Source organism: Equus caballus, chromosome 6, assembly GCF_041296265.1.
Source record: "Equus caballus isolate H_3958 breed thoroughbred chromosome 6, TB-T2T, whole genome shotgun sequence".
Lineage (NCBI taxonomy): Eukaryota > Metazoa > Chordata > Mammalia > Perissodactyla > Equidae > Equus > Equus caballus.
The window spans coordinates 47,010,258-47,029,777 of NC_091689.1; the positions used below are offsets into that span (position 1 = coordinate 47,010,258).

The window sequence follows — 19,520 nt, forward strand, 5'->3', positions numbered from 1 at the left end:
TCGAGGAGAAGTGCCTCAGCCGTCCCGTTTCTCAGCCTTGGCAAGAAAGGGGAGGGCGTGGCAGGGTGCAGTAGCGAACCGCCCCAGGCTCCGGCTCCAATTCCCCCTCCCACCAGCTCCTAAAGTCCTCCCGTTTCCTCCGTGCAGCAACTTGAACGTCCCTGGCCTCCTCGATGTTCTCAGTTCTCACCAGGACCCCTGTCCTCGAGCCCACAGTCTCCTGCAGGCCACAGTCCCGTCCTAGACACCATCACCGATCACCTCCTCCAATGAGCTAGTCTCAGTCCCCTCCCCCATCCGTCCCCAGCCCACACGCGTGGTGCGTGCACATTGGAAGAGCGAGGCGAGTTTGAAAAAAACACGCGGGCCCGGCTACTCGCGGTTTTACGGGCGCACGTAGCTCAGGCCCGGGCGCCCTCGGGCAGGGCCGGTGGGGGGGCGGGCCTCTTCCCCACGCTCCGGCCCCGCCCCGCCTCTATAAATAGGGACCGCAGCCTGCGCCTGTGCTCTCTGCTCCTCCTCGTTCGACAGACAGCCGCTTCCCTTCCGCACTGCTAGGTAAAAACAGGCAAAGCGGGGCCGCCGAAGGCTCGGCCGCGTTCCGAGAAGCGCACAGGGCTGCGCAGGCCGGGAGCAGCCTGCACGGGGCGGGGGCAGGGGCGGGGGCGCCGGGCCGGGCCTCCGCATTGCAGGGGCGCGACGTGCCGAAGCGCTGGAGGGGAATGGAGGCCTGGGGGAGGGGGAGGAGGGGAGCGGCGGGGAGGGTGATGGCCAGATCCCAGCGCTTCCCGCCCCCGGGCGCTAATGCTCCCTTTCCTGTCCCCGCAGCCGCCTGCCCGCGACGCGATGGTGAAGGTCGGAGTAAACGGGTGAGTTCGAGGATAGGGTAGGATGCGGGGCATTGAGCCCTGCGGCCCCCACCAGCTTGCCCGACGCGGGTCTGCAAGCTCCAGGGGAGGTGGATGGGATGGTCGCCCCCCCCCCCCCCCACCACCAAGGAGAACTCAAGGTCAGCGCTCAGACCTGGCAGAGGCTCCTGCTTCAAAGGGCCTCGTGTCCCCCACCCCCAGCTGTCGCGCCTGCTCTAACTCCGCCCCTGCAGGGACAAGTTATCCGGAGTCTTCCACTCCACCGGCCGCAGATGAACGGGAGAACCCCCAATTCTTGCTCTGGACCCATCCCTTTAATCTCCTAGCAGGGGCTTCTTTTTTTCCTTCGCCCCCACCTAGCCAGGCCCAGGCACGGCGCGGGGATGCAGGAGGCATAGCTTAGTGCATAACCAGCTGGGAGGGCTCATTTGCGGTAACCCAGCCGCCATGTTGTAATTGGGAAGGAAATGAATGAACCGCCGTTAGGAAACCTTCCTTAGCTCTTCAGTCTTCCTCCTCCTCCCTTGCCTGTGGTTAACCCTCCGACTCCTGCCTCTTTGGGGTGGAGTCGCCTTTATCCGGTAAACCTGATGAAGCAAGGTTTTCCCCGATCTTGCTTTCAAAAGAGCTGGACCTCAGATCTCTGAGCACAGTAACCTGGGACCATCCCTTAAACGACTAACTAAATTTCCTGTCAGGGATGATACTTTTCCTGGATGGTTCTCTGATGAATCGAAAACGCGGGTGCATGGGGGTCCTCTTGCGTCCTTTTCTCCTCGCGGAGACGTGGGGTAGCTGTGGCTCAGTGCCATGCTGGGGGAGCTGAGTCATGAGTAGTTAGAAATTTTCCACCACAAAATGGCTCCTGCAGCGCAGCCCCTTTCTTCACAGGGGCTCCCCCCAAAGCTGGGCTCTTCCGTCCATGCCTAGAGCTGACCCAACCCTAAATGCCAGGCTGTAAAGGTCACTGGGAGGATTGGGTGTCCCTGAGCCTTGGGTATCTTGCCCCTCTCCCTGTTCCATCTTCCAGAAATCAGATCCTCCACTCCACTCTAATCTGGGGTTAAATATAGCTGCCTGACCTTTTTGCAGCTGGGGGCCTGGGCGTCTGCGCTCTTCATCTCCTTCCCTCTCACACACATCTGTTGCTACCACTCCTGATTTTTGGAAAAGAGCTAGGAAGGATGGTGACGTTTAGCAAACTAGAGCCCCTGGCTTAGGGCATTGAAAGGCCACGTGTTCCCTGGGTCCTTCCCTTTTGTGGGAGGGCCTTCAAGGAGGGGTGGGCTTTCCCCATCCGGTTAACTTCTGACCTTTACTCTTGCCCTTTGAGCTTGGTGATGCTGAGTGCACAGGTCTTGCTCCGGAGAGGGTGTAACCTGAAGTTGGGCCAGACGGGAGCAAGCATTCCCAGGGCAGATAGTGGGGGTGATGAATGCCATGTGCCAGGCATGTGCACAGACTTGTGGGTGGCAGCAGCAGTTCAGCCCGCACTGCCCTTTCTCCTTGAAGGACCAGGTGGCTAGGGGGTTGGGCAAGTCTGTGCCTAATCACCTCTTGGGCAGGAGGGGAGCTGTCACTGTATGACCATGCTGTGAGGCCAGCCTGCCTGGCAGGGTTGCTCAAGGAAGATAAAATCAGACCTTGTGGCTCTGGGAGGATGTGCCGTCCCCTTCCCTCTGGAAGAGGATGAGTTGGCCTAGGGCTGCTGACACACATAGCAGGCTAGAAGTCTCTCCTCCTTTTTCATGCCTTCTCACCTCTTGTCTCCCTCAGATTTGGCCGTATTGGGCGCCTGGTCACCAGGGCTGCTTTTAACTCTGGCAAAGTGGATATTGTCGCCATCAATGACCCCTTCATTGACCTCAACTACATGGTAAGTGCCGCCCATGCAGAGGGTGTGGGGAGCAGGGCCCGGCTGAAGCGCAGCCCCTTGATGCCCTCGCTTGTCCCTCCAGGTCTACATGTTTCAGTATGATTCCACCCATGGCAAGTTCCATGGCACAGTCAAGGCCGAGCACGGGAAGCTTGTCATCAACGGAAAGGCCATCACCATCTTCCAGGAGTAAGTGTGGAAGACGAAACAGGAAGAAGTTTTGCCTCGGTGGGGGCACTAGAATGGGGTGACCACCTTGGGTACATAGTACCCGACATCCCTGAACTGTGTCTTGTCATCCCTTGTAGGCGAGATCCCGCCAACATCAAATGGGGCGATGCTGGTGCTGAATATGTTGTGGAGTCCACTGGTGTCTTCACTACCTTGGAGAAGGCTGGGGTGAGTGGCAGGGAGGCTAAAGATGAGGGGAGTTGACCCTGGGATTTGGTGTAGCGGGATGACCAGGGGGAGCTGACTTGGACCGGGAAAGATGGAACGTGGGTTTATAACGCCTCCTCTACTGCAGGCTCACTTGAAGGGTGGAGCCAAAAGGGTCATCATCTCTGCTCCTTCTGCTGATGCCCCAATGTTTGTGATGGGCGTGAACCACGAGAAATATGACAATTCCCTGAAGATTGTCAGGTAAGCATGGCAGCGGGGAGCTGAGAGGGGAATGGAGAAGTGGTCAAATAGTGTACTATGTGTCACAAGATGGAATGCTTGCCCCTGAGTTGCCTCTCTTTTCAGCAATGCCTCCTGCACCACCAATTGCTTGGCCCCCCTGGCCAAGGTCATCCATGACCACTTTGGCATCGTGGAGGGACTCATGGTATGAGGGGAGGAGGTGACCAGAGCACATTCATTTCTCACCCAGGACTGGATCCTGCTCTCTCCTTAGAACATAGCCTTGGTTTCTGGGGGCCATGGAGGCTGTGGGACATTGAGGGTTCCGAGGGATTGGCTCAGGTCACTCTGTCCCTTAATTCTTCCCAAGGGGAGGAGGAGGGAGATTGAAGGGTGGGCAGTGTGTTGAGCATGGTGCAGGGCCTTCACTCCCGCCACGTTTCCAGACCACAGTGCATGCCATCACTGCCACCCAGAAGACCGTGGATGGCCCCTCTGGGAAGATGTGGCGCGATGGCCGAGGGGCTGCCCAGAACATCATCCCTGCTTCTACTGGTGCTGCCAAGGCTGTGGGCAAGGTCATCCCTGAGCTGAATGGGTGAGGCTCTTTGCTGCCTTTCTGCCCTGGGGATCTGGGGAACCAGGAGAAGTGGTGCTGATCCTGCTTCCCTGTGTCTACAGGAAGCTCACTGGCATGGCCTTCCGTGTCCCCACCCCTAACGTGTCAGTCGTGGATCTGACCTGCCGCCTGGAGAAAGCTGTATGTATGGATTGGAAGAGCTTTCGGGGGGCTGGGACTTTATGTCTTTGGTAGAACAGGGGCAAGATTGGAACTCGAGTGACCATCTTGTTTTACCCTATTAGGCCAAATACGATGAGATCAAGAAGGTGGTGAAGCAGGCATCGGAGGGCCCCCTCAAGGGCATCCTGGGCTACACTGAGGACCAGGTACTGACAGGACAGGGAACTTGGTGTCCACATGGTCTTACTGAGCAAGACTGAGTTCCCATACTTGGCCTTCCTCTCTTCCCCAGGTTGTCTCCTGCGATTTTAACAGTGACACCCACTCTTCCACCTTCGATGCTGGGGCTGGCATTGCCCTCAACGACCACTTTGTCAAGCTCATTTCCTGGTATGTGGCTGGGGAGGAGGACTGTGCTTAAGGAAGTGATTAAGAGTCTGGTGCCCTCTGATGGCTGGCTCAGGAAAATAACCCTTAACTCTTGATCTCCTTCCAGGTATGACAATGAATTTGGCTACAGCAATAGGGTGGTGGACCTTATGGCCCACATGGCCTCCAAGGAGTAAGAGCCCCCTGGACCACCAATCACCCAGCAAGAGAAGGAGAAAGGCCCTCAGCTGCTGGGAATGCTTGTCCCAACTTGACCCCCTAACATATTGAGAGTCTCCTGACCTCCACAGTTTCCATCTCAGACCCCCCTGAAGAAGGGGAGGGGCTTGGGGAGCCCTACCTTGTCATGTACCATCAATAAAGTACACTGTACCCAGCCAGCTCCTTGTTGTGTCTTATTCTGGGGTCTGGGATAGAGGGGAGGGAAGCTGGGCTAGTGCCAAGGTGACGCCAATCTTGCTGAGTACCCAGGAAGGGCCTGGTGTGCCCTGACCAGGCGTAACACAACCGGAGGTTTAGAGCTGGGGGACTGAACATCCCTTGCAGAGGGGTGTGCCCAGGCCCCGCTCCTCTGAGGAACCATCTGTCCTCTGGGTGCTACAGGGAGCCAGCCGAGCCCCTCAGAAGGCCAGACCATTTTCTCACCAGGCTCCAGCCTGCTACTTGCTGCAGGCTGAACACAGGAACCGCCTGGCTGCTGCCCTGGGAGGGTGACGTCGGCACAGGAAGTCAGGGCTTTGGAGCTGGGCTCCCAAGTCCATATGGCTTCCACTGGTTACCCAACTTCTCTGCAGCAGGGCCCTAGTGGGCAGCATGCATGCAGCCCAACCACTGGGTGTAGATGCCAGCCCTGCCTCAGCTATGAGGGCTCGTGTGTGTTACTTCCCTTTCTGTGCCCTAGTCACTCTCTGCAAACAGTATCTGCTAGTTCCCAGCTCTTAAGTTCTTCGGAAGGATTATATTAGGTTGATTATGTATTGGGCTAGAACCACGCCTGATACACAGGAAGTACCACAGAGTAAATAAACCGGGAAAAAGAGTAATGTGCGCCTCCTGTAGTCCCAGGGGAGTGGCAGGATGACTAACACTCCCATCATCACCATGGGTGAGGCACAGGCTTGGCGCCAGTGACCCGGGTTGAGAGCCTGCTGCTGCCACTTGAGGCTCTGTGACTCTGGGCAGGTACTTTAGAGCTCCCCCCTCAGTCTGCGCCTGCATGTTTGTAAAACGGTGGGAACAGTGCAGACTTCACGGGATTGCGTAGCCACCTCCAGAAAGTGCTTGAAACAGTGACACGAGGGTTCAATAAATACTCGCAATGTCATTATTATTAACGATTGCAGTCGAACATCAGCTCAGCATAGCCTCCTCGGCAGTTATGCTGAGGTAGCCTCAGTCACGTCTCCAGTTTCTCCAAGCTTTTCCAAGTCCGGGACATCTTTCTCAGCCTGGTGGTCTCAGGGTGTGACTAACATGGAGGAGGCACAGCGTCGGCTGATAACAAGATACTGAGACCCTGAGCACACGTGCATGCACTCACCCATGTGCACGCACAAGCAGCTTTGCCTTTCTCGCACTCAGCAGTGACGGGAGACAAGCAAGAGCGCCCATTGCCCTACACCGTCCTGCACCCAGTCAGACCGAGGAGCCGCCGAGACAGGGCACGAGGGCCCCTTTAATGCATGGCACTTCCAACAGGGAAGGGTGGTACCATGTTACTCTGCCGTCCACAGGCAGGCACCGGGAGCATTTGGACGACAGAGGGAGGACAGAGCACCCTGCCCAGCCCCACTTAGGACACAGAGGGAAGTCCTCTCCCACTGCGTGTGTTGCACAAGCCACAAAACATCCAGCCTAATCCACTTCATACCAGTGCCTGGCCAGTTAGCACCAGTACAGAATCAGACAGTGAGCTGGCTCTAGGCCACAGGGATGGAAGGAATATCTGACAATCACATTCCTTACTCGATGGAGAAGGTAAGGGGCCACAATCGCTCTGGCAGCATTTTAAAGATGGGAAGGTAGCAGAGGCCCACACATGAAGGCAGCAGAGCCCCGGCTGTGGCAGGAGTTGCCCGGGAAGGGCAGGCCAAGCCTTGCTCCAGACACCCTAGAACCCTGGAGAGGCCAAGGACCAAGGGAGGAAGCCCGAGGGAAGAGCGCCCCAGTCCCCAGGGCCAGGCTTGGTGCAGCGAAACAAATGCAGCTCCCCTTCTGTGAACCTCCGAACCCTCTGCTTCGGTGAGTTCCCAGCAGGGTGGGGCCCCAGGGGAGCCAAGCCGGAGGCAGGCCCCTATCTCATGGAGCTATCAGATGAGACATCGCGATCGGAGTCATCAGTCTCGCTTGGCGGTGGCGGCGGCGGGTCGCTAAGCGGGACCGCAGTGAAAGCAGGAGACTTTCTAGAAAAAAACACCAGTTGTCACCTTGGGGAAGGCAGGGATCCTGAGGAGGCTGGCATGTCTCTCCCCGGGCCTTGTTCTCTGGCAGGCAGGTGAGTAACATCTTCAGCAAGGGCAGGAGGACCACAAGGGTGAGGGCAGATGCAGGGCGAGGGAGTGGGGAGGGGAGGAAGAAACCTCTCCCCTCCCCCGCCCAATGGGGGAACCGGTCCCTGTTTTTATCTTGGGGACTCTGGGAGGCTCAGAGTTCAGAAATATCTATAGTCACAGTATGGGTGCCAGCCCCGTGGCCGAGTGGTTAAGTTTGCAAGCTCTGCTTCGGAGGCCCAGGGTTTCACTAGTTTGGATGCTGGGCACGGACATGGCACCGGCCATGCTGAGGCGGCAGCCCACATGCCACAACCAGAAGGACCCACAACTAAAAAATATATACAACTATGTACTGGGAGGCTTTTGGGAGAAGAATAAAAAAAAAAAAAAGAAGACTGGCAACAGTTGCTAGCTCAGGTGCTAATCCTAAAAATAATTTAGGGGCCGGCCCAGTGGCGCAGCAGTTAAGTGCGCACGTTCTGCTTCGGCAGCCCAGGGTTCGCCGGTTCGGACCCGGGTGTGGACATGGCACTGCTTGGCAAACCATGCTATGGTAGGTGTCCCACATATAAAGTAGAGGAAGATGGGCACAGATGTTAGCTCAGGGCCAATCTTCCTCAGCAAAAGGAGGAGGATTGGTAGCAGTTAGCTCAGGGCTAATCTTCAAAAAAAAAAATTTTTAATAAATAAATAAAGTCACAGTATGAGAGATGTCACCTGAGCTGAGTGCACTGACTTGATGGCCCCAACTTTATGTCTATCTGAAGTATTTGTGACTTTTTAATCGACTTTTTTGTGGAGGTATAACTTACACAGGGTCAAATGCATGAATCATGGCCCTGACTTTAGATAAAAACTTGCCCCACGCCCCTTCTCTTCCGTGCGTTTTTAGCTGCCTCTAACCAGTGGAACCATCAGAGTTGGTGGCATTGGGAGGTTTCAGCTATCCGCCAGAATGGACATACGTATCATCCACTTCCAAGGGAAAGAAAGCTGTCAGGCTGGGCCAGACATACAAGTGACCTCCAACAAGAGCCCCGCATCAAGACGTGACTGGGTCACTGCCGAAGGGGGTTCAGGGCCTGCCCTCCAAGGGGCTCTGGCCCACCGCTCCCTCCCTGCATGCACCCTGGGAGGGAGGCCCGGAGGAAGCGGGGCAGGGCCCAGACTCCAGGAAGGCCCTCACCGGTCTCCAGACTGGGTGATGAGCCGGCGGCAGGTCTCCATCTGCACGTCCAGGCCTCGCTTCATGCTGCACATCTCCATGTACTCGTGCAGGTGCCGGTTCATGTCATTCTTGGCCGTGGCCAGCTCCAGCTGTGGCAGGGGCAGGGCAGGGCCAGGGTGTCAGCAGGGCCCCTGCCCCCTACCCCGAGGAGACTGACACCCCCCCCAGAGCACCACCTGGCAGGAGTCCCAGGCAGCCGTGCAAGAGGGCTCACATTTAAAAATAAATCAGATCAAGGCCGAAGGCACCCAATACACTATCATTCCTTCTAGTTTTCCAGGGGAAAAGACTTTGCTTACAGAGGAATGCAAAGGGATCTGCTACAGTCCTGCACCCCTTTAAAGGACTCACTGATGAGAGCAATGAGGAAAGGAATGTAAAAGGGCAGGATGGAGAGGAGGGACATTCTTGAGAGCCCTGGGTGGCTATCTGTGGACAGCCTTGCTCCCTCCCTGGGGTTCCTACATGGATTGGCTCATCCCTCATTCCTTGTACAATGCCGTACCCAGCCTGTATCCCTCACTCAAATGGGAGCTCCTGGAAGGGCTGGCCATGGGTGTTGTTCATCTCTGCCTGTGCATACCCAGCACCTCCGTGGGAAATTAATTAACTTAGGGAAGCATCTACAAGACTCATGGCACAAAGAACACCTGTCTGCAGTGTTGAAAGGGGCTCAATTCTCTTAGCATCCATTTCTGCGTTTTACTTTATTTTCTCACTTGTAAGCCATTTTCAGAGACTAACAGAGACTCCCTGCCCACTGAATGTCCTACCGGTTCTAAGATGTATCTTGATTTGAGAAATGTTATATGTGAAAAATGAGGGCCTCCCTCCCAGAGCCCGACCCTGCACCGCAGGCTTTGAGGCAGAGCGGAGAGGTGGCACAAAGGCCATAAGAGGCCCGGGCCAGGGACAGTCTGCTGCCTCTCTTTGTTTGGGGTACAAAGGACAGAGGGGAGGCCGAATAAAACTGCTTGGCTGCCTGGGAGCAAAGAGCAAGGGTAGGGAAGGAGCCGTGAAGCCTGTGAATCGGACGGCAACACCCCATAACACATCTGAAGGGGACAGACAGGACGGAACATGGAGAAGGAAACAAATGGGTCAGAGGGCATACAAGAGAGGTCAGGACGGCAACGTTTGGGATGAGACGGTGGCCGGGGGTCAGAAGCCCTAGTGAGAATGGCCTGAGCGGCAGCCTTGGTACCAGAGCTGGGATTCCAGTGGGGGTCCCACGGCAGCCAGCCAGAGGAGCGGGACGAGCTGACTGTTCGATCTCGGAAGAAAATACAAGGCCACCAGCTCTTATTCAGATCAGCTACTGCCTGCACTCCATTTTCTCCACCTCAGAGAGCCGGAGTGGAAGGGGCTGTCTCTGGAGCCCATCCCTCCATGGGACGGGCAAGAAGGAAATGAACCAGATCTATCCTATGAAAAGACAAGGCTAGGAGTGCCACCAGCTGTCTCCACGTAGTGGTATGTCTCCCCTTGATTCACACAGTTATAGCAGGGAGGGGTCAGGACATGACCACACCCATTAGGAGGTGTCTGCAACACCCCACACCAGAAACTCCAGACCCACTGTGTGACCAGAGGGGAAGGGAGGGCTGGGACCGGATGGAGAGAGGACAGCACATAGGGGAGAAAGAACTCCCTCCCACCCTCCACCCTGGGCCTTGGCTTTCCCATCCAACAATGGGAAACGGTCTTTGCCACCATCTTGGTGACTCTGAGAGATCACAGGTCACTGAGATAAAGGGACCTCAGGTGTCCCAGATGGATCGCCAGGAGCAACACTGCCACCTAAGCCACCATGTCAGCTCTGCTAACATCTCTCCTAAGGTCACTCTCCTGGGAGAGAAGAGGAAGACAGCGAGATGGGCGCAAATGAGTGAGTGGAGACCAGTTCTCCCTTCCCATCTCCTCGGCTCGTAGCGTCAATCTGGCTGTGCCTTAAAACTGAGCATCTGTCTCCCTGGGCAGAAACAAAAGAAGGTTTTGCTTAAAGGAACAGGACTATTTGTTGTGTGTTGGGAGAATGAGCATGTAGGAAATAATTTCTCAACTTCCTTCTCAAAACGCAGGCTGTGTGAGCTCAGGAAGAGTGGAAATCTGCCACGTGGGCTTGAAGGGAGGCTGAGGGTTAGAGCAGCCGCCAGTCATGCCCCCGGGTCAGAGTGCTCAGGCAGGGGCCCTCTCCCGCACAGGCAGGAGGGCTCACGAATCCCCTCCGACCCTCCCCACAGCCCCCTTCATCCAGGGCACCACACATCCTTCCCGGTTTAAGCACCAGCTCCACTCGCCATCTCTAGAAGGTTCCTCGGGGCTAGGGAATAAGAATGGAGATTCCCCCATTAGCTCAAAGGCTGAGCTGAAGAAGCAGCGAAGTTCAAGACCCCTCTCAGTGGCCTCTGCTGCAGCCCTGACAGTGCAGGCAATGAAAACAACAAGCTACAGGATGGCACGCTTCCTGTGAGACACACACGGCCTGCAGCTCGACAAGTGCATGATCTCCAAACAGCCCTGTGAGGGAGGCATTACTCAGCTCCCCATTTTACAAATAAAGGAACACGCGCCGAGAGAGGCAGTGGCTTGTAAAAAGTTCTAGCGGTAGTGAGTAAGCGCCAGAGCTGAGATTCGAAGCTACATCTGTCTGCCTCCCTCCAGGGCCTGAGGTCTAAAGGCACCAGAGCTGGGAGATCACTCCTCCTCATGAAAGAAAAGGGGAGGCCCTGGGGCCTGGGGTCCCGCAGGACTCGAGAGGCCACGGCACCTGCAGCCTAGTCATGGCCCACTGGGAACCCGTGTCCCTCAGCTTCGACTCGTGTCCTTACCTCTATCTGGTCAATGGTTTCCTGATACTCTTTCTCCCGGGTTTTGAAGAGGGACTCGGTATCTTTAATCACCTTCTCCAAACTGTCTTCCTGCTGCTGGAGTAGAAAAGGAAGCAGCGGGAGGCCAATGGGCAGGGACCGGATGGGGGCATTCCGCAGGGCCAAGGTAGGGGAGAGAGAGAAAGTCAGGTTAAAGGAAACTAGAGACAGAAAAGAAAAGGACAAAGGAAGAGGGAGAAGCAGGTAAAGGATGATGGCTACAGAGGGAAAACAGTGAGGAGTGGAGGCGGCAGGCAAGGACAGGCCATCAGGCTGGAGAGGCAGCCCTGGAGGGGCCCCGAGGCCGGGAGCGGGGGTTACCTCTCCCTGGGCCTCTGCAGCTGCCATGGCATAGCCTGAGAAATCCTCCCACAGCAGCAGGGTCTCCTCAGTCTCCTCCCAAGTCAGGCTGTCACAGTCGTCCTCAAAATCATACTCCCTCCTAGAGACAGGGAACCCCTGTGTCAAGGAGGGTTGGGGCCTTCCTCCTGGCAGAGGGGGCTGGCAGGCGGGGGAGCTCTGGCCTCTTGGGGGGCTGCTGAGGATGGGCCTAAGGGACTCACAGCTGGTTGAGCATGCGCTGCATCTCCTCGTTGATGCTGAGGGCTGTGCTCTCCTCCTCATCCCCATCGGGCTGGCGGGGCCCGTCACTCTCCGACAGGGAGGTGTCCTCCTCGATGGCAGCCTTGCGCTCCCGCTTCCGCCCCCCCATGGATGGGACCTTAATGGGAGACAAGTGCAGAGACTACAGAGACGAGGCCGGGTGCATGAGGAGAAAGGGCGGGTGGGTGCCGGCAGGGCAGGGGGGAGGGGAGAGGCATGAACCAGCGGGAGGGTGGGCAGACAGAGAGAGGAGACACAGTTACAATGACAGGAACAGAAACACCAGAGTCACCAACACAGGCAGACAGACACAGATGGGGACAGAGCTGCAGACTGAGAAGGAAGAAAAAGGAGAACAGAAAATAGAGCAGTAAGATACGGGGAGAAACGGCTTGTTGGGACCACATTAAGATGGGCATAATGGCTAAAGAGGATTTCTTTTTCTAAAAAAAATTCTTTCTAATGAAATGACTGAACTAAAAAGAAAGTCTTAGGCTGCAAGAAGGAGGAGGACACAGTGTTTACAAAGGAAAACCTGAATCACACATCCAGATTGGAAAGCCAGAGGGAGAAGGGCTAAAGAGAGGAAGCAAAGAGAAAAAGAGATCGAAAAAGGGAGAAAGAGCAAGGAAAATAGAAAGGGGAGAAGAAATCTGTGCTGAACAGCCCAGCGGGTCAGGACTGACGGCCAAAGGCCTGGGTGGTTTAGAAACTAGGACTAGGACATTACAAAGCTTGCATGAGAGCCAAACTAACCAGCTTCTTCTGTGGAGAAAGCCAAGAAGATGAGAGGAAGAGAGAGGAGAGGAAGAGACAGAGGAGAGAGAGAAGGAGGGGAGAGATGGCATTAGAGACAGCTTCCAAAACCTCTCTTCAGAGGCCGTTCCTTGCCCCCCAGCCTCATCCCACTGAGGCCCCCGTTGCCAAGGTAAGGACCCCAAGAAAGAGGGCAGGGCCTGGCTCCAGGCCAGCAGTGACGGGCGGTTCTTCCCCTGCCCCAGCCCTCCCCTGAGGAGCTCAGGCCCTGGGGAGGTGGGGCTAGGGAGCCCGGGGCCAAAGCCTGCCCCCTTCCCGGGCCGAGGGCAGCACAACCCCTCACCTGGAACATCTTGATCATGTCCTCGCAGTTGCGCTGCTGCGCCACGTCACACAGCTTGGCGGTGATGTCGATGCGGCGGCAGATATCCATATCGACTTTCATGGCCTTCTCCTGGATCTTTGTGTCCAGCTCTGACAGGTTCTGTCCGGGGGACACAGGGAGCAGTCAGGAGGCACCCAGCCCTCCAGACACACCAATAAGGCCCTGGCAAGGTCCTCCTCATCATTCCGGTCACACATCACTGTCACCTCCTCCAGGAAGACATCTCTGACTCTTCCAAGCAGAATGCATCACTCTTCCCTCCCCACATCTGCTCATACATTGGGCTATCCATGCCACTGGCTCCCTGGCCAGATGGAGCTCCTCGGGGGTGTGGCCCTGTGCTGGGACACGCAGGGGCTCCCTCCTGGAACTTATGCTCCCAGAGAAAAAGAGAGACCACTGGGAGAGATGAGAGTGGAGAAAGCACTGTAACAACAAGAACAACAGCTAAGACGTATCTAGCACTGCGCATGTGCTAGCACTGCCCTAGGGACACCATGTCTCCATAATCCCCCTGCAGAGCGCATGCCCTTGTCATCCCATCCACAGATGGGGACAGAGAAGCAGAGCAGTGAAGGAATTCGCCCAAGGCCACACTGCTAGCAAGTTGCAGAGCCGGATCTGCGTGTTCTTCACTAACTGCTTAACACCTTCTAGTAATGATGGAGGCTTCACTGCCTCTCAGACACAACACGGGACTTTTGTTCCTTCTTTTGCTCTTGAACTGGGAGGTGGCAGGGAAAGAAACAGGAGCAGAGCAAAGTTGGGGGAGGGGCAGTGGGCAGGAACTGAAGCGACCAAAACCAGAGGGGCCACTCTGCCTGCTTTGAGACAGCCTAAGACTGGCACAGAGGAGCCCCGCCCCACAAGGAGGACTGCAAGCCGTGCACTGTGCTCACGTTGCTCATGAGCCCCTTGAAGACCACCAGCTCAGCTTTCAGTTGCTCCACCTTCATCGCCAGCTCCTCTTGGCAGGCATCAGCCTCTTGGGCTTCCTACAGCCAGGGAGAGAACGCTGCCATGAGCACACTGCCAATGTAGGAAGACGGTAAAGACACGGAGGGGCCAGGAGCCGGCCCCAGGCTGAAGGCCGGGTGGGGTCCGAGGGAAGCACAGGCGGCGGGCGCCTCACCTCTTGGAGCTCGTTCACTCGCTCCTGCAACTGTATCCGCACGGTGTACTCTTCTTCCCACCTGCAGACACGGGAAGAAGGGAAGGAACGTAGGTGCAGAGTCCTTCCCTGGCCCCACAGCACCCTGTTCCCCACCTGGCTCAGGCCTCAGCCCTTGGGTCTGGTTCCCTAGCTGGGGAGGAGCTGTGGGCAGGAACATTGGCCGGCCAGCGGTGGCCAGCTGCAGCTGTCGGGTGGCTCCACGCTGCCTGGCAAGTGCTGAGCTCAGCAGCTGCCCGCCTGGAACCTCCGGGCCACCTACCAGGAACTACTTTTAAGAGCAACTGCTGCTGGCTCTGGTCCTTCGCTGTGCCCGACCCGCTCAGGCCCTGGCCCAACCAGCTGTCTGGCTGGCCTCACCCCCACCTCCTGCCCACACCAGACCACCAGGCCCACCCGGCCCAGTCTCCCACCTTCAGTCGCACAGATCCGGTCTCCCGCCTCCTGCCTGCACCAGAACAGAGCTCCTCTAGCCCGCTGCCCTGCCTCTTGTGGTACCATTTAACCCTGTAAAAGCAGCTGCAGGACACACACCGCATCAACAGAGTTGGTCAAGAGCCTGGTAGGAGACGCTCAAAGTCCATCCCCAACAAGCTCCAGAAACTGCCCACCCAGAGCCCCCTCTAAGTAAGTTGTTGAGAGGGCACACGGCTGGCCCCAAGGCACTAAAGCAGTAGAAAGCGGGAGCCAGGACTACTAAGCACCAAACCCAGAGAGAAAGGGAAATTGGAGCACGAAAAAGTGCCCCATTAATACAGTGGAAAAGAACTAGAAGCGGCGTCTCCTGGATGCAGAACACAGAGACGAAGAGCACAAGTAGGCTACAAGATGCTCTCGGCCACAGGCAGGTCTATTTCCCAGGGCTAGGTTTTCATACAGGGAAGTCCAGGGTCAGCCAGTGCATACTGCATCACACCACAGAGGCGGAAGGCGGCGTGGAGGGGCGATACCACTGCTTAGGATTTCAAGACCCTACAAGGTTGCCTGGAATGGCAGACCTTCTCAGACCCCATTCATGTAACCTATCACTTCTTGTCACATTCTGGAAAGGCTTCTCCCAGTCTGAGAGAGGAGGGGAACTGCACCAGGAGAAAAACTTCAGGAGAAGAAAGATGGTTAAGAAGTGGCAAAGAGGACAGCAGGAAAATAAAAACCTGAGAGAACATGTTCCGTAGACAGGATTCAATCCTTCCTTCCCCGTCCTTCCATCTTTTCCCACCTGCCCTCTGCCCTCTGCCCTGGGCCCTCCCTCCAGGCCCATCTCCCCTTGCTGCCCTGTCCCTCGCTCAGGGCCGCACTGCAGTATTCCTAATAATAACTCCTAGACATCAGCGCGGCTGCCCCTCCCGGTTGGGCAGGAACGAGGCAGCCAGCCAGGCCACCACCCTGCCGGTTCATGGCGCAGCCCGGCTCTGGGCCCTCTTGGCTCCCTGCCCACCCCTCCCTGCTTGGCCCCCATATCCTTCTCCTTTTTGCTCTGGCATTCTCATTCAGACAGTCAGGGCTAGTGAAGGGCTCCAGCAGCATCAGGTTATATATTTTCTTAGATAAGACCTCTATCTTTTCTGGGCCTTGGTTTCTTCATCTACAATATGAAGGCATGGGATGTGGTACCCTCACGCCCCTGGAGTCCATGAGTCCCTGGAGGGAGAAAACAGGACTGACAAGGGAACAATGACCCTGGACAAGATGCATCAGGAAGGGCAGGAAACATCGGTGACAGTGACCTCAACAAATTCATGTAGAAACTTAAGTAAGGAAGTCACGTAAGGATTAAGATTGATAAATGTTACAGGGTAAAAAAACCTGAAAATAAGTCACCTGGAAGCTCACTAGAATGCTCTCCAGCCAGACTGTCCCACAAACAGGCTCGTTTTGACCTCCATTCAAATCTGGCCTCACTCACAGTCCCCTTAGCACAGGTGGAACTTGTGCAATTCCGTGTATTCCACATTTACTGAACACCTCTCTTCCAAATAAACAGTATCCTGGAGCGAAGTGAGAAAGCAGGGGCCATTCCTACGTCAGAAAAACTGAGGCCAGGAAAGAGAGACCCACTCAAGGTCACAGAAGGCCAGGGAGCTGAAAATAGAACCCAGGAGGCCTCATTCCTTCGCAGTTTAGTGCTCAAGCCTTGCCCCTGCCTTCCAGGCCACAGACAGGAGCTGCAGTGTTGCTATAAAGAGAACAGAAAGAGGGCAGGGGATCTGGGGTGGAAGAATGAGTAACTGCCAGTGTCACGTACCACCCAACTCTAGCTGCGGGGCCCTCTGCGCAGCAGCCTGCTGCAGAGTGATGAGCTCATCAGTCCCCAAGGAATAACTCTTTGCTGCCCTGGACAGCTGGACCAAGGACAAAAACTCTTTCAGTTTTTTTTTAAAAAAATGCCCCTGAGAATAGCAGTTGTTCCTGTGGTAATGAACGCATTCCAGAATTGTCCATGTTGCACTGCTGACTGTGTTAACCCCTGCAGGGGCAGGGGCAGGGGCTGGGGCAGGGGCTGGGGCAGGGGCAGGGGCTGGGGCAGGGGCTGGGGCTGGGGCAGGGGCTGGGGCAGGGGCTGGGGCAGGGGCTAGGGCTGGGGCAGGGGCTGGGGCTGGGGCAGGGGCTGGGGCAGGGGCTGCGGCTGGGGCTGGGGCAGGGGCTGCGGCTGGGGCTGGGACAGGGGCTGGGGCAGGGGCAGGGGCAGGGGCTGGGGCTGGGGCTGGGGCTGGGGCAGGGGCTGGGGCTGGGGCAGGGGCTGGGGCTGGGGCAGGGGAAGGGGCAGGGGCTGGGGCAGGGGCTGGGGCAGGCTGGTTCTGGGTGGCATTGGAATGATGGTTTTTAATTGAGATTCCCAAAGACACTTATACAGACTACAACCAAGGAAGCCAGCATGAAGACAGGACTCAGCCTCAGAAAGCCTGCTGAGCTGTGATCTACTAGACTCTGGCAGGTTACAGATTGCTGAAGGTTGATCCAGACGGTAATTCCCCGGAACATTCAGCCAGTCCCCAGAGACACCAATCTCTGCTACACTTCAAGGGAATTCCCAGGCCTGCCCACAAGGGGTCAGAGTAGCTGATTAAGGGGTTAAGAAGGCCCCCAAACCAAAGCCTCCTTCTGACCTGTCATCTCCTTCCCCAACCATGGCATGAGTCACAGAGCCTACAAAGTGCTGGCTGCACTCGTGCTCCCGTCCTAAGGGCCTGCTTATCAACCCTCTAAGGTATCACTTGGTAGACAGCCAGCGCTCCAGCATCACATCTCTTCCCCTGGTCCCTCCTGCTGCCCCACCAGGTTGCCTGCAGAGTCCAATCTTCATCCTCAGAACGCACTGGGCCTGCCCCCAGCTGCCCTATACTCACAGGGTGTGTCCAGATACCCAACTTCTTCCTACTCAGTTCCTTCACTGGCCCTGTTTGCATTTCCTCCAGCTTCAGCTCTTTGCACTCACAGATTCTCCCAGCTCCCACTAGCCCTGTGACTTCTCCTTTCCTTAGGGAATTCCCTTTACTCTTCCCTTTCCCATTTTTTTACCTACTCCAAGCAATGCCCTGAGGTCCCCAAAGCCTTTCACATGGAACTAGAGGGGATACCCACTTTCCATGACAGCTCTGGGAAGCTCTGGGCAGTGGCGGGATCATCCACTGCAAGGTCCAGCCCCTCCCTCACCATCCCCTTCTACTTCTCTGACTCCCTGATTAGAGCTATAGCCTTTGCCTCTTACTTGTGATCAGTATATGGAGCTGATATCACAAAATTGTTCCAAGGGCTGAGGCTGGTGGGGATAAGCAGCACCCCAGATGTGACCTCTCAGACCTCCAGCCCTTTCTCACCTCACAAAACCCCACAGTTTACAGTTATCCAAACACTGAAGCCTAGATGAGACAGAAAGGAAAGCCAGACCAAAAGTATGAATTCCTCCCAACATCCTGCTCTTAGTATCCTTCCTCCTGTCCCAAGTCCGACTTCTGCCCTCTCTGTGGATCTTAGTCTCCCAGTATCCAATTCTGTCTGTCTACTTCCAAGCTCCTCCTTACACAGCTGGGAACTCTCTTTCCCGATTCCTCCCTGATTCCTGGGCCCCAACTGCTCTCCTCCCCTGGACCCACTTCGAGTCCCGGGCCCTGTGTGTGGCATGAGACACTGAGCCCTGTCCCACCTTCCTGGTCCCTACCTCCGCTTGTACTCGTCCCGCTCGCGCTTCACTTTGGCCAACACGTTGTAGAGCGCGCGGATCTCAGGGGTGATGGTGTCGATCTGGACGCCCACCCCGTCGGGGTGCACCCACGACAAGCCAGGCCCTTGCACCAAGGTGGGCTCCAGTCCCGGCCCGAGCCGGCGGGCGTGAGAGAAGGACCAGATGGTGCCGGGCATGAAGCGGGCCGACGAGGAGTAGGCGGTGGAGGTGGAAGTGGAGGGCGACGAGTGGCCGGCGGCGGAGGGCGCGAGGGGGCCGGCCGGCGAGCGCGCGGGCGAGCCCAGCACCCGCGCCGACGGGGAGCAGACGGCAGCCGGCCGGGCGCCCAGAGGCAGCCCCAGGGGCCGGATGGGGCTGACGAAGCCGGTCTGGACGGCCTGGTCGCGGCGAGCCAGGCCCCGCCGGCCCTGCTTACCCTCCTCCAGCGCCTGCTGCAGCTGCTTCTCCAGCAGCCGGTTGCGGCGCTCCAGCTCGTGCACCTTGGCCAGGAAGCAGCGAAACCGGAGGTTCAGCGTCTTGAGCACGTTGATGTTGGAGCCCAGGTCGTTGCGGAGCGCCATGGCGGCTGGGGGCGCCGGGCCCGGCCCGGGCGGCGAGTAGGGGGCCGGGCCGGCCGGGGCGAGCGGCGCCGGGGGCACGTCCCCTCCCCCGGCGAAGGGGTCGCCTCCCAGGGGGTCCCCCAGCGGCCCGGCCAGGCCCTGCTGCTCCTGCTGTAGGAGGAAGAGGTTGGGGCCGAATAACGGATTCATGGCTGCGCCTTCTGCTGGGAGATGGAGCCCGGTGCAGGAGCAGGGATGGAGGGCGACGGAGAAGAGCCAATGAGGCGCCGGGGGGACGCGGGGCAACCAATCAGACGGCCCGACAGAAGGGGCAGAGGTCAGAGGGGCGGGGGAGAGAAGAGAGGAAGCCAATGAAAGGCTCAATCCGAGGCTGGCAGCGGGACCTTCCCGGGCCTGAGGCCGAGCCCAGAGCGGAGCGGCCCGGCCAGCCTTTCTCCGAGCGGACCCGGCCCACGCCCGGAATCCAGCCAGAGTGGCAGTGGACCATTAAACCCAGGTCCCCCAGAATTCCATGGGTTCTGGGGACAGGAAGCCCACTTCCTTACACTTCTACCGCCGTCCTCGCCCCAGAGCCCAAACACCCTAGTTCTGACTCACGGCTCCTCCCCTGGGTCCCTGGGGAGACCAAGGATCTCAGGAGCCTGAACCTGACCCGACTTCTCAGTACACCACACTGTTCCCTCTTTTCAGAGGATCTCTGTCCCACCCTTCCACCTCTACCCTTAAAGCAACAAAGCCAAAATCCAGTCCCCTCAAAAAAAACACAGCATC

The 19,520-nt window shown here is 57.2% G+C and overlaps 2 protein-coding genes across 8 annotated transcripts; one reads left to right on the forward strand and one right to left on the reverse strand.

Moving 5' to 3' along the window:
* The first annotated feature begins 522 nt into the window (after nucleotides 1-522).
* On the forward strand, nucleotides 523-4,881 carry GAPDH (glyceraldehyde-3-phosphate dehydrogenase). The gene is made up of 12 exons (NM_001163856.1): nucleotides 523-558; nucleotides 829-869; nucleotides 2,646-2,745; nucleotides 2,828-2,934; nucleotides 3,054-3,144; nucleotides 3,272-3,387; nucleotides 3,493-3,574; nucleotides 3,816-3,967; nucleotides 4,051-4,129; nucleotides 4,234-4,317; nucleotides 4,404-4,501; nucleotides 4,608-4,881. Exons 2-12 carry the CDS (start codon nucleotides 847-849, stop codon nucleotides 4,675-4,677), a joined length of 1,002 nt encoding a protein of 333 aa, NP_001157328.1. The 5' UTR covers nucleotides 523-558; nucleotides 829-846; the 3' UTR covers nucleotides 4,678-4,881.
* A 921-nt stretch (nucleotides 4,882-5,802) lies between these two features.
* Nucleotides 5,803-18,996, reverse strand: IFFO1 (intermediate filament family orphan 1). 7 transcript variants are annotated; one of them, XM_070269815.1, is made up of 9 exons: nucleotides 18,166-18,996; nucleotides 13,968-14,028; nucleotides 13,735-13,830; nucleotides 12,794-12,934; nucleotides 11,655-11,836; nucleotides 11,413-11,533; nucleotides 11,053-11,145; nucleotides 8,180-8,310; nucleotides 5,803-6,899 (listed from the first exon to the last, which is right to left on the reverse strand). In XM_070269815.1, the coding sequence occupies exons 1-9, from the start codon at nucleotides 18,936-18,938 to the stop codon at nucleotides 6,800-6,802; spliced, it is 1,698 nt and encodes a 565-aa protein (XP_070125916.1). In that variant the 5' UTR covers nucleotides 18,939-18,996; the 3' UTR covers nucleotides 5,803-6,799. The 7 variants fall into 7 exon arrangements, with proteins under 7 accessions (XP_070125916.1, XP_070125915.1, XP_070125918.1 ...); XM_070269814.1 differs by having other exon boundaries at nucleotides 11,053-11,148; nucleotides 18,166-18,995; XM_070269817.1 differs by having other exon boundaries at nucleotides 11,053-11,148; nucleotides 11,655-11,812; nucleotides 18,166-18,994.
* Nucleotides 18,997-19,520: the final 524 nt, after the last annotated feature.